The sequence below is a fragment of the Nicotiana attenuata genome, unplaced genomic scaffold (assembly GCF_001879085.1).
Source record: "Nicotiana attenuata strain UT unplaced genomic scaffold, NIATTr2, whole genome shotgun sequence".
Lineage (NCBI taxonomy): Eukaryota > Viridiplantae > Streptophyta > Magnoliopsida > Solanales > Solanaceae > Nicotiana > Nicotiana attenuata.
The window spans coordinates 79,158-93,496 of NW_017672870.1; the positions used below are offsets into that span (position 1 = coordinate 79,158).

Here is a 14,339-nt window from a genome sequence, read left to right on the forward strand (position 1 = left end):
AGACTAGAAAGGGACTCTTCGGTCTGCTGACGCGGCAGATATACCTTAGAGTCTCTACAAGCGCCTCGCCTCAAGCATGGTAAGTCTGAGTCGCATTACCTGGATCTGCACATGAAAAACATGCGCAAGAAGAGACTGAGTACACCACAACAATACTCAGTAAGTGCCAAGCCTAACCTCGGTCGGGTAGTGACGAGGGAGGTCAGGGCCCTACTGAGGTTAAAGGAAATACAAGATACAATAACAGTATAGAATGAGACAGTATACTTAAGTGCAACAGTAAAAAGGTAACACGGGATAGAAGAACAACAGTAACTTTAACAGAAACCAAGTAATCACGGAAAAACAAATACAGCTCAACGCAGAGGTAACAATCGGGGATCTCTCAGTATCCCGAGGATCTCTTAGTATCCTCAATATATGTGCTGGGGATCTCTTGGTATCCCGAGGATCTCTTGGTATCCTCAATATACGAGCTAGGGATCTCTTGGTATCTCGGGGATCTCTTGGTATCCTCAATATATGTGCTGGGGATCTTTTGGTATCCCGCACTACATTCAAATTCAATATATGTGCAGGGGATCTCCCGAAACACCCATCCATAGCCCCAAAATAAAAGAAAGACAACAATAGCAAGGAAAGTACCCAGAGTTTCATTCAAGAGTGAAATAGTATGAAGTAACACAGTATAGTGATAAAGATAACAACAATTACAACAGAGAAAATAACGCAGAAAGAATACAACTCAACACAGAAATGGCAACCGGGGGTCTACCAGGATACCGTCCTGTAGCCCCCAAATGTAAATATGCAGCAACTGGGGATCTACCAGGATACCGTCCTGTCACCCTCGAAATGTAAATACCAGCAAACCGGGGATCTACCAGGATACCGTCCTGTAGCCCCCAAATGTAAATGTCCAGTGGTTCTCCCGGGTGTCGTCCCGTAGTCCAACTCATAATGCGCCGGGGATCTACCGGAATCTCGATCCGTAGTCCCCAAATGTATATGTGTAGGGGGGATCTACCGGGATATCGCCCGTAGTCCCTAAAGTAAACACAACAGCAGCACGAAGAATATTCAATTCAATTCAATTTTCCATACCAAAGTAAAAAGATATTTCTAACCTAGCATGCTGCACATATATCCAAATAAGGCAAATTGAGCAAGTAAGGCAATTAAGTCAATTAAACATGCTTTCCTAGGCTAATAGCATGCTTAAATTACACGCAGTATGAACATGAAAAAGAAAAGAATCAAATTATAGTTACTTAAAGAAAAATGGATTTTCAACAATTAGCACAAGTACGCACTCGCCACCTCAGGTACAAGGCATTTCAATTATCAACAAACCAAATCCTAAGGGGAAGTTCCCCCACACAAGGTTAGATAAGTCACTTACCTCGAACCGGCTCACAATCAACCCGAAACCACGTTCTTGCCACGAGTACTCGACACCAAATGGCCCAAATCTATTCAATTCAATTGCATAATATAAATAACACTTCAAGAAATTGATTCTACAAATAAATTCTAAGCTAATACACAAAATTAGGTAAAATGACCATAATGCCCCTCGGGCCCATGTCTCGGAATCGGGTAAAATATATATTTTTAGAATCCTCGTACTCTCACAAGTTTGTGCATACCAAAATTATCCAAATCCAAGGTCAAATTCCCCATCAAAATTCGAATTCTAGGTCTAAGAACTTTCTTCCAATTTTTCCCCAATTTCCACCTCCAATCCGAAATTATATGACAAAACTAGCAATAGATTAATGGAATACAACTAGAAAGGGATAAAGAATTGTTACCCAATGATTTCCTCTTCAACTTCCTCCCAAAATCGCCCTCTCCCGAGCTCCGATTTGAGTTTTTCCAAGTTTTGAAACTAAACCCTCGAAATCCCTATTTTTTGTCCAGCAATTCCGCTTCTGCGGTCAAGGGACCGCACCTGCGGTCCCACTTCTGCGAAAAAACGACCGCACCTGCGAAACTCATTAAAGTCCCAAAATCCGCACGTGCGACTTACTCACCGCATATGCGGTCACGCAGGTGCGTGAACCCTTCAGCACCTGCGGCTCCTTGCTTTTCCTCAGTTGGCCTCTTCTGTGGCTAAATTCCGCATCTGCGGGAGTCGCATCTGCGGCCTCTCAACCGCAGATGCGGTTATGACAGCAACCCAAAGAGCTTCAGCTGCAACTCTAAGTTTCCAACTTCCCGTTAACCACCTGAAATCATCTGAGGCCCCCGAGACCTCCACCAAAAGCACAAACAAGTCATATACCACCATCCAAACTTATACAAATCTTCCAAACACCTAAAACAACATCGGATCAACCAATTAGCATCGGATTCAAGCCTAAGAACTTCAAAAACTCTCAAAATATGCTTTCGATCAAAAAGTCTATCAAACCTCGTCCGAATGACCTGAAATTTTGCACACACGTCACATTCAACACTACGGGGCTACTTCAACTTCCGGAATTCCATTCCGACCCTCGGATCTAAATCTCACTATCGAACCGGTAAATTTCAAAGATTCAACTTCCGGCATTTCAAGCCTAAATTAGCTACGGACCTTTAAAACGCAATTCGAACACGCTCCTAAGACCGAAATCACCCAACGGAGCTAACGAAACCATCAGAATTCCATTCCCAAAACTCTCCGAAACTCTAAATAATTCCTCCCGGAAACTCACAATAGTAGAAACAAACACAGGGAAAGCAGTTAATAGGGGATCGGGGCGTTAATTCTTAAAACGACCGGCCGGGTCGTTATACCAGAAATCAAGGGATCTATCGCAAATCACTCAAGTAACAAAAAGATATGCCTAACGGATGAAAAGCTCGTCGAGACAACAAATCAAGGAAGATCAACGGAAACTTCAGGTTATTCTTGGAAAGAATCAATCTATGATTCTTTTCAAGGATCAACTCCCTTGGGTTTGCAATCTCTCAAGATTCACGTTCAAGAGTGAAGAAGGCCTCACGAATGTATATATATATATATATATATACACACAAACACACACACATATGTTCCAGAATTAAAGAAGACATACTTTGAACGAACCATTATCATTCCTTTTGTTCTACTCCAAACAAGCATTGTAGTTCTTTTAGATATGCTATGTAATTAGTGAGAGAAGAAAAAGAGACAAACACTAGTGAGACATTGTATCAAGAAGAGAAAAGTGACATAGAGATTAAATTGTTGGTGTAAAGCTACATCAACCATTTTGTACTCAAGAAACTTTGATCACTGAAAGAGAACACTCTTGCAACCCAAGGGAACTGGAGTAGAATTCACATTGAATCCGAACCAGTATAAAATTCCAGTGTCTTTATTTCCTGCATTTTATTTTTGCATTACTATTATTCTGATCTTATCGCTAGCCGACTAATTGGTAAATTAGTCAACTACTTACAATATAATTTTTAAATAGCCAATCCCCCCCCCCCCTCCCCTCCTCCCATGCTTTCAATTGGTATCAGAGCTAGTCTCACACTTTTTGCTTAACAGCTTGTGAGAAAAGATCATGGCAAATCAAGTAATTGTTGGAGCACTCTTTCAAGAAAGAACATCGCAAGTTAGGCCACCATATTTTAATGTACAATACTTTTCTCACTGGAAAATACGTATGAAAATATATGCAAAATCCTATGATGTCAAAGTATGGCACGTTATCAAAAAGAGGAACTATCCACTGCCAGCAGCAGCTCAACCACCCGCTGATCCAGAAGATATAGATGAGTACACAGACAAGCTGAGGCACAAAAATTACTCTATAATGCTATAGGTGGAGAGGAATATGAGAAAATCTCAAGCTATGATACAACGAATAAAATATGGGATAAATTGGAAGTTACTTATGAAGGAACCGGCAAAGTGAAAGAAACTCACATTAACATGTTGGTTCATGATTATGAACTCTTCCAGATGAAAGAAGGAAAATACTTTGAGGAAATGTTTGCAAGGTTCAACAAAATTATTAGCAATCTAAGCTTCTGGTAAACCATACTCCAGTGGTGCTCAAGTTTGGAAAATTTTAAGGAATCTAGCTACCACTTGGCAGACAAAAATAGTTGCACTCGAATCACAAGATCTAAACAAAACTTTCATATGATGAGCTTCGAGGAGATATTATAGCATTCTAGAAAATTCATCTCAAGAAAATAAACTAGGAAGAAAAGAAGAAAATAGTTGCCTTCAAAGCTACAACTGAAAGACCAGAAAATAATATTTATGACGACCCAGAAGCTCTTAAAGAATAGATTGCCATAGTATCAAGGAACATGGATGGTTTAATGAGAAGATATAGAAACACAAGAAGAGGTAGGATGCTCCCCCAGACAAACCAGGCAATACAATGAGCAAGACAAGAATGATGGAAAATATTATGAGTATGAAAGATATGGGTATGTTCAAGCTAAATGCCCAGATCTTAAAAGAAAGGTTTCAAGAGGATTAAATAAAAATAAATCTTTTAGAAGCTGGAGTGATAAGACAGTTTTGAACACGAGGAAATAGCAAATCTATGCTTCATCACCATTCTGGAAAATGACATGAACAAATACTCCGGTTGCCGGACCAATAAAGATGCATTAGACGATGAATGCAAAGAAGATAATGACAATTGTTTCATGGCACGAGGTGAAACAAGCGAGGTAAGATCTTATAACTGTGATAGATGTAATGAATTGCAGGATATTCTTAACCTTACTCTAAAAGAGTCTCAAAAAATGATGAATCAACTAAGGAGACTCAATAGAGAAAAGAAAGACTGGAAACTCAAGCTTGAAGTATGTGAAATTGAAAGAGATGTACTTCAAGTTGAAGTTCAGGAATTGCAAATGCAACTTAATGGCATGCGCAAGTCCACCAGTCACAGTTCTGTCAAATCTAACTAGGCGACTTACAACTCAACTAGAAAAGGATCGGTTAGAACTGAGTCCACAAGTACTAACACAAGTGGTAGATCAAAAATTGGATCAGCCCCTATGTGTCACTACTGTAACAAAAGTTGACATAAATATTCTTTCTGTCGATTTTGTAAATCTAATATTTCAGGATGGATTTGAAAACCCAAAAACAATCCTAATCTTAGTAGAACTTACCAACAAGGACACAAGAAAGCTTGGGTACCTAAAAAAAAGTGATAATTCTGTTTTGCAGGAAAACCACAGGAAGAGCCGCAATGGAAAATGTTACTTAGACAGTGCATGTTCCAGTCACATGACAGGTGACAAAAACCTGTTCAAAGAAGCTACAAAGATAAATGGAGGAAGTGCCAAATTTGGCGATGACTCAAAAGGAAAGATAGTTGGCACTGGCACAGTTCCATTCGATAACAATTGTGATATTATTGAAGTGTATCTTGTAGATGGACTCAACTACAATCTCCTGAGTATAAGTCCTCTATGTGATTCAGGGTACGAAGTTAAATTCAATACAGGTTGTTCCATTGAAGATGAGACGGGTAAAATAATACTCCCAGGAAAAAGGTATGAAAATGTTTATATTTTTGATGGCTTTGAAAATCTAGATAGTCACATCTGTTTAGCATCTATATTTGATGATCCATGATTGTGGCATAAGAAACTTGGTCATGCAAGCATGCATCTTATTGAGAAACTCTCCAAGCATGATTTAGTTATTGGTCTCCTTAAACTCAACTTTTCTAGAAATCATGTATGTGATGCATGTCAAATTGGTAACAAACCAGAAATTCCTTCAAAAGCAAAGACATTGTGTCTACCACCAAGCCTTTACAATTGCTCCACATGGATTTGTTTAGACCCACCAGAATTGCTAGAATAGGAGGAAAACGATATGCTTTTGTTATTATCGATGACTTACATGTGTGATTTTCTTATCTCACAAAGATGAAGCTTTGAAGTACTTTGAGATTTTCTACAAGAGAGTTGAAAGAGAAAAGGGGTACCTTATTATAACCATTCAAAGTGATCATGGAGGAGAATTCGAAAGCAGAGCATTTGAAGATTTCTGTAATGATCAAGTATATACTCACAATTTCTCAGCTCCAAGATCACCTCAACAGAATGGAGTAGTTGAGCGGAAAAATAGAACTTTACAAAATATGGCTAGAACAATGATAGTGGAATATTCCTTGCCAAACCATTTTTGGGCAGAATATTCTCAAAGATGTCTTATAAGACCTATCTTGAAGAAGACTCCATATGAACTATGGAAAGGTAAATGGCCTAACATAGGTTATTTCCATCCTTTTGGCAGCAAGTGTTTTATCCACAACAATGATAAGTAAAATCTTGAAAAATTTGACCCAAGAAGTGATGAAGGTATTTTTCTGGGTTATTCCATAAACAGTAGATCTTTTAGAGTATATAATAAATGCACTTTATCGGTAGAAGAATCAGTACATGTCATATTTGATGAAAATAACACTACGGCCGATAAAGGAATTATTGCTAGTGCTGAAGATATCAGTCAAGAAACATCACAGTCAAGCAAACCTCAAAAGTCGACTGATAAGATAGATGGTATCACATAATCAACTAATGAGCCTGTCAACAGTCAACCAGAATCACAAAAGGAGTCAACTACTCATACGATTGAAACACATCCAAATTAGTGGAGATGTGAACCGGAATATCCTCAAAAGTTTATCATAGGAGATCCAAGTGAATGAAAAGTAGGAGAGCCCTCAAGAAGAAGTCAAATATAGAACTAATCTCTCAAATTGAACAAAAGAAAGTTGAGGAAGACTTAAAAGACTCCAGCTGGGTACAAGCAATGCAGGAAGAACTCGATCAACTTGATAAGAATCAAGTCTGGAAACTACTACCTAAGCCTGCAGATGCTATTGTAGTTGGAACAAAATGGGATTTCAGAACAAGCTCAATGAAGATGGAAAATTTGTGAGAAACAAAGCCAGATTAGTAGTCCAAGGCTACTCGCAATAGGAAGGAGTCGACTACGATGAAACCCTTGCACCAATAGCTCGACTAGAGTCTATATAGATTCTTCTTGCATATACATCCTTTAAACAATTCAGACTTTTTAAAATGGATGTGAAAGGTGCCTTTTAAATGACTTTATTGATGAGGAGGTATATGTAAAACAACCTCCTGGTTTTGAAGACTCAAAATTTCCTACCAAGTGTATAAGTTAACTAAAGCTCTGTATGGACTCAAACAAGCTTCACGAGCCTGTTACGAGAGGCTTAGTTCATTTCTACTTGATCATGGCTTTACAAGAGGTAAAGTAGATACTATACTATTTATCAAAAGATCATCAGGAGGTAATCTTATTATTCAAGTTTATGTTGATGATATTATCTTTGGAAGTACTAACCATCTTTTGTGCAAGGAATTCGCAAATCTTATGCAAAGTGAGTTTGAAATGAGCATGTTGGGAAATCATACGTTTTTTTTGGACTTCAAAATCAACAATCTGAAGAATGAACGTTTGTGTGCCTGACAAAATATACAAAGGAGTTAATTCAGAATTTTGGCATGAGCAGTGCTAAAGTAATTGGTATTCCAATGAGCCCGTCAACAAGTCTTAACAAGAACAAAAAAGGAAATCCAGTTGATGAAACTAAATATCGTGGAATGATTGGCTCTTTACTTTACTTGACTGCCAGTCAACCAGATATTATGTTTAGTGTATGTAAATGTACCAGGTTTCAGTCAGCTTTTAAGAAATTGCATCTGACTGCAATAAAGAGAATAATTCGTTATCTCATCGGAACTACTTCATATGGACTATGGTACCCACGTTCTAAAAATTTTAAGCTAGAATATTTTTCAGATACTGATCTTGCAGGTGATAAGGAAGACAGAAAAAGCACTAGCGAAACACGTCAATTACTGGAAAATGCATTAATATCATGGAACAATAAGAAACAAGGCTCAGTTGCATTATCCACAACGGAGGCAGAATATATTGCCATTGGGCAATGTTGTGCATAGTTACTATGGATGTCTCATCAATTAGGTGACTATGAACTATTTTTTAAACCTATTCAAATATTTTGTGATAACTCTAATGCTATATGTCTCTCAAAGAATCATGTGCATCATTCTAGGGCTAAGCATATAGACATCAAACATCATTTCATTAGAGATCATGTCCTCGAGTGAGATATAGAATTATCATTTGTTGGCACCACTAATCAATTAGCAGACATTTTCCTTAGCCTTTACTTGAAGATAGATTCTGCTCCCTAAGAGAACTACTTGGTATTATTTCGCTTGATCATAAAGATTAGGACCTATGTGTTAGTTTTAATTCTTGTGTGTCTAATGTTTTTAATTTTATTTTATCTATTAGTACGCATTAGTTTAGCGCCTCCGATTTTCCTCTCTTTTCCCATCAATCGCAGCTTTCAAGAAAGGAAAATCAATCATCATGACTCTTCACTGACACTCTTTCCTTTCCTGCACTCAACCATCAAAATCCCTTCTCTTTTAATCCTCTAAACCACTTTTCTTTTTCTTCATTGTTACTAACGCTCGGAAACCCTCCTAAAAAATCTCTCAACCTCTTCCTCCAAAATTTTCAATGGCTAAACACTCCAAGAATCCGTCTACCTCTAATACAAAAATTACTCATTCTAAAGAAAAACCCTCTCCTCAGCCCCTAGAACAAGTAGACCTAGGGTCTGACCACTCAAAAGGGTTTGCCTCTTCTCTGGCAGAACTATCATACCATTCTCACCAAATAGGAGAAAAGGCTCATGGAAAAAGGCCTATGGAAGACCCTCATGAATCTTTTACCCCCAAGAAATCCAAAGTAGACCTCTCGAGTTCTCTTGAATCTGACCTCAATTTATGGGATACCCCAAATAGGACTTTCTTTGTTGCTTTGAAAGACAAGCCCATTGCTCATGGTAGAATAGTCAACCTTGATGATATGGAGTCCCTCAATTGTAAGGTAAAGGATCTGTTTGTTTTTTAAGGATTGTCTAAATTCCTCTCTGTACCCCCTCCCAAAGTCTATGAACTTTTAGTGAGAATATTTTATGCCAATCTTCGCTCTAGCAAGCTTGATAAGTTGGAATCCCTAGTTCTAGGAAAATGCATTGTCCTTGATTGTGCCATGTTTGACTCAATTTTTCAGTGTAAGTGCTCCGGTTTTCCTATGCTTTTCAAGAATATTTAGCCTGATGATTTTGAAATTTCTTTTGATCAAGCAAAACGTTGTATTGCTGAGTGTCCATCTAATTTCCTTCCTAACTAGTTAGATCCCAGTGATGTTAGTTTTGAAACCCGAGTTCTGGCCCACATTGTTGCAACTGCTCTTATTCCACATACTGGATCATTCTCCACCTTCTCTCAACGAGATACCTTTCTCGTCTACTATCTTGTGACCAAACTTAAGGTTAAACTATCCTCATGGTTCATAAACTTTATGATTGAGAGTGCTGATGATCCCACCAGTTTGCCCTATGGTATGGCTGTCACCCACATTTTGGAAGCCCACAACATCTCTATCTCTGAATACCCCTTTGTCTCTATTTCAAAGTCCTACAGTTCTAGAGCTTTCGCTAGTATAGGGTATCTGGTGCTAACGACTCCTAGGTGAAGAAATAGGAAGGTAAAGTCAAGAACGTTCAGCCTGATCCCAAGATCAAAGCCTCCGTTTCCCATCATAGTGTAGGTGATCCTGACCTTATGGAGAAACTGACTGCTATTGACAACAAGTTGACCATCTGAAAGGACCTTCTTGCTGCAACTCAATCCACTTTTGGGGACATCCATGCAATCTCCAAAGAGACTGGGTCTGATATTTCAAAAATAAGGGTCAGAATTCTCAAACTTGGAGAAAATGCAGTCAAAGCTTCAAGAATGTACATGACTGGATTGATGGGGTGACAGTTTCAGCCAATGCCGGCTTTGAACGTCCGAAGGGGGCGATTTGCAATACTCTTACTTACTTCTTGCGTTGTTAGTTGTGGAAGTTTCAAACAATCATTTTTTGCTATTTCGCTATTTTGGACCAGATAACCAGTCGCTGGATGTTTTTCTTTACTTTTGCTAAACTCTGTATTCCTATATTTTGCAAATAGTTGCCTACTTCTACTTTATTTGCCTATAATTTGTATATATGCATATCCTCTCTTTGCTGATGTCAAAAAGAGGGAGAAAGAAGTTGTACATTGTAGGACAGATAGCAACTCTTGTTGAAGAGAAGTTGACTGAAGTATATGTTACCTGTGGAGGGGGATTCGCCTGAAGTATATGCAGTACCTATTGAGGGGGAGTCGACTACAAGGAAGTAAACTGTTGTTTATATATATTATTTTTGTCATCATCAAAAAGGGAGAGAATGTTAATTATGAGCTTCAATGATGAAAAATATTATATCACATTTAGTGCAGGATCACAAGGAATAAATCAAAGAAATCAAGAAGCAATACCATTCAAGAATAGATTAAGGAAAAAATCTATTAACGGGAGCTCTAAAAGCAACACAAGGAAAAGAATCATTGAAAAAGGAAAAAGCAACGGAAATTCAGAAGAAGAATCAATCAATAATTCTATAAATGATTGACGGAAGCTATTATAGGAAGGTCCCAAATCAAAGGAAATCGAGATCGCAAAGGGGTGCACTGGAGATCGTGGAAGCCAGAAATCAAGGGATCTATTTCAAATCACTAAAGTAACGAAACGATATGCCTAGCGGATGAAAAGCTCATCAAGACCACAAATCAAGGAAGATCAACGGAAACTGACTTTATTCTTGGAAAGAATCAATCTATGATTCCTTTCAAGGATCAAATCCCTTGGGTTTGCAATCTCTTATGATTCACGTCGTTCAAGAGTAAGAAGGCCTCACGAAATATATATATATATATATATATATATATATATATATATATATATATATATATATATATATATGTTNAGACATACTTTGAACGAACCATTATCACTCCTTCAGTTCTACTCCAAATAAGCATTGCAGTTCTTTTAGATCTGATGTGTAATTAATAAGAGAAGAATAAGAGACAAACACTAATGAGGCATTGTATCAAGAAGAGAAAAGTGATATAGAGATTAAATTGTTGGTGTAAAGCTACATCAACCATTCTGTACTCAAGAAACTTGGATCACTGAAAGAAAAACACCTTTGCAACCCAAGGGGACTAGAGTAGGATTCACATTGAATCTGAACTAGTATAAAATTCTGGTGTCTTTATTTCCTGCATTTTATTTTTGCATTATTATTTTTCTGATCTTATCGCTAGTCGACTAATTGGTAAACTAGTCAACTACTTATAATATAATTTTTAAATAGGCAATCCCCCCTTTATGAACGACCATGTTGACAAGACTGTGTGTAGCTGTTCACTGGNCCCCCCCCCCAAAAAAAACCCCCCACAATGCTTTCAATTGGTATCAGAGCTAGTCTCACACTTTTTGCTTAACAACTTGTGAGAAAAGATCATGAAAAATCAAGTAATTGTTGGAGCACTCTTTCAAGAAGGAAAATCGCAAGTTAGGCCACCATATTTCAATGGACAACGCTTTTCTCACTGGAAAGTGCGTATGGAAATATATGCAAAATCCTATGATGTCAAAGTATGGCGCGTTATCAAAAAGGGGAACTATCCACTACCAGCAGCAGCTCAACCACCCACTGATCCAGTAGATATAGATGAGTACACATACGAGCAAATGACAGTTGTTCAGGTCGATGCTAAGGCACGGAATTTACTCTATAATGCTATAAGCAGAGAGAAATATGAGAAAATCTCAAGGTGTGATACATCCAAAGAACTTCAAAAATGAAGACATTTTAAGAACCTTTCAGTATATATTAAATAGAAGTTTACAATTTTTGAAACTTCAAAAAGCATTTTTTAAGTAGACTAACCTCAGGGGAGGTATTTGAAAATAACTTATATTAAAGTATCTTCCTCAAAAGTATTTCAAATTGATTGATAGAATTAGCTAAATAATTAAGGGTCCTACAGGCCACGTGTCCATAACAAAGGAAACGGGACACCTTATGAGTTTTGGTCAGCTACCGTAAACTGACCAATGACTCCCATCCACCAAACCTCATTCAACAAAAACAAAGTACAAATTATAAATATCTAATGAAGCTAGTACGTACTACTCTTCTTACCAAAAGGGATCGTAAAGAAAACTAAGCACCTAGAATTACTACTACTCTTTGTTTTCTTCTCTTGATCATTTGCCGTAGAAGATGGCCGTTGCAACAAAGTTGTGCCTCAATCTCTCCCCTCATCCTCCTCCTTCTAACTCAATTCCTCCACCTTCAAAGACTACTCAAGTTTCTTGGTACAATTTCTCCTTACGTTGTACTATATCATATGTGGCACACTCTTCTATTTTCTATATATCATACTTGGGCACTCTATATTTTAAACTTTTTACTGTACGTTTTTATACCTACTGAAATGTCATGACATGTTTACGACTACAAATCTAAAAATATTTTAAATGTGCTAGTTAAAGTCTTTTTAATTTTTCCGGTAAACTCAATGACTAGTCAAACATCACAACTAAAATAAAATGGAAAGAGTACATGTTTAATCTTACCTTTTTATGCAAATTTGGAAGATTGTCAATGTTATCTCAAAAGCAACTATTATCCTGCCAAAGAATTAGTCTTGTAAACTAATTATACCGAGTGCCCTTGATCTTTGTACTCTGTAGTAATTAAAAATCAAGAATCATTATTGTGCAATATGAATAACGTGTGACACAGTCAACATCTTTAACTTTTCATCCATCTATATTATCCCAAAAAAATCTTCTTATGTCTGACACGAACTCCCTTATTTTATTTACTAATTCCATAAAAGCATGTACCTTTTTCCTTGGTATTTATTTAAAATGTCATAATTTGGCTCTCTTTTAATTTACGCAGGCAACGAAAAGAAAAATCATGGAAAAGTCAATGTGTATTAGGGATGGCATGTATCGTAATTGGATTAGAATTAGACAGCTCAATATTAGTAAATCAAGAAATTAGTGCTATCGCCGGGGACATGCAATTACAAATTATTGCCGGAAAACCAATACAAAAATGGAGCGAGAAAAGATCGTGCCCGCCGTGGAACGGGAACTCTTTAGAAATCATCGTGCCGGAGAACTTACCGAGGCCGGTGACTCGCCGGAGATGGGAAGCCGTTGATTATACTACTACTCAATCTGCACCAGAAGTAAAGTCGGTGACAAGATTTAGTAAAGGGTGCTTCACTATGTGAACATATTAAAGGTTAATGTACAGTCAAGGGAGTTGGGTATAGGTAAAGGGTTCAATTCAATTAGGGTAATTGAATCCCTTTGACATAAAAGACAAGTTCAAATTTGCATTTTTTAAAAAAAAAAAAAAACCCTCTTATATAAACTTCTTGGCTCCGCCAGTAGCTAATTAATTACCGTGTATATTGAAGAATGCTATAAAATATAAAATATTTGTGGTCTTAATTTGTTTTCGTTTCTGCTTGATTAATGAATATAGTCAGTAGTAGTACATGATTGGCAGTTTATTTGCAGTACATGCAGTACTGGAATATACGTTACATCAGCTCTTGCTTTTCCCATTCCCAAACTCGATAGAAAGCATATTGGTTTGGTTGAGAAAAATTTTATTTTGTGCCTCGCACAACTGATATTAGTTGTATGAGCCATCTTTTTTGTCTCATAATTTTGTTGTCTCAAAATTTTGTTGATCCAAATATGTAAAATATGGGTCCACAAATATGTGAGATAACACACCATAAAATCACTCGTTTGGTCGACATCAACCCATAAATAAAAGCAAATGAGCCGAAGCAACAGATTGATAAGTGTCATAGTTTGGTGCACCACTTAGACATCCGTATAAGAACTTGATGTTTATATCTGCTCCCTTGTTGAGATTTTTATGTGGAAAACCTCATTGCTTAAGGGAGTAAAAACCACGATCTAGCTCTGAAATTTTTCACAAAAACTTCACTAAAACAAGGAGCAGTTTCAGGTTACAAAATTCGTATAACCTAAGAGACTAAATCCTAGCCACTTGATTACCTACAACCACTTTGATCGTAGCAAAATGCTCAAGCTAACTCTAGTCTAAGACTTGAATTCTCTCACAGAGAAAAACCCCTCGAATTGCTTCTTGTATAAGCAAATAAGATTACAACTCAATAAGCCCAATACATTGAACTAGACTAAACACAATGAATTTGACATTGTATCAAGGAACTGGTTCTTCTACATATTCCAGCTTTCAATAACTAGTTCAGAATTTTGAACTCGTTTTTTCTTACTTGTCTCTCAGTTTATTCTGAAACATAATAGAAGTACATACCTACAATGAAGTAAACTTG

The 14,339-nt window shown here is 37.3% G+C and overlaps 1 protein-coding gene and 1 long non-coding RNA gene across 4 annotated transcripts; one reads left to right on the forward strand and one right to left on the reverse strand.

Annotated features, from left to right (window-relative positions):
* Nucleotides 1-65: 65 nt before the first annotated feature.
* Nucleotides 66-13,207, reverse strand: LOC109214778. Of its 3 annotated transcripts, none has more exons than XR_002066242.1 (3): nucleotides 13,123-13,207; nucleotides 12,562-12,672; nucleotides 66-105 (listed from the first exon to the last, which is right to left on the reverse strand). It is a non-coding gene; the product is annotated as an uncharacterized LOC109214778 (long non-coding RNA). The 3 variants fall into 3 exon arrangements; XR_002066240.1 differs by lacking the exon at nucleotides 66-105 and adding an exon at nucleotides 1,435-1,472; XR_002066241.1 differs by lacking the exon at nucleotides 66-105 and adding an exon at nucleotides 7,343-7,461.
* Nucleotides 11,873-13,455, forward strand: LOC109214776. Its single transcript, XM_019378724.1, has 2 exons — nucleotides 11,873-12,300; nucleotides 12,893-13,455. The coding sequence occupies exons 1-2, from the start codon at nucleotides 12,206-12,208 to the stop codon at nucleotides 13,230-13,232; spliced, it is 435 nt and encodes a 144-aa protein (XP_019234269.1). The 5' UTR covers nucleotides 11,873-12,205; the 3' UTR covers nucleotides 13,233-13,455.
* Nucleotides 13,456-14,339: the final 884 nt, after the last annotated feature.

Coding starts and splice junctions, on each gene's coding strand:
- LOC109214776 (XM_019378724.1), top strand. CDS start 12,206: ATGGCCGTTGCAACAAAGTTGTGCCTCAATCTCTCCCCTCATCCTCCT. Junction 12,301..12,892: donor AAGACTACTCAAGTTTCTTG/GTACAATTTCTC, acceptor TAATTTACGCAG/GCAACGAAAAGAAAAATCAT.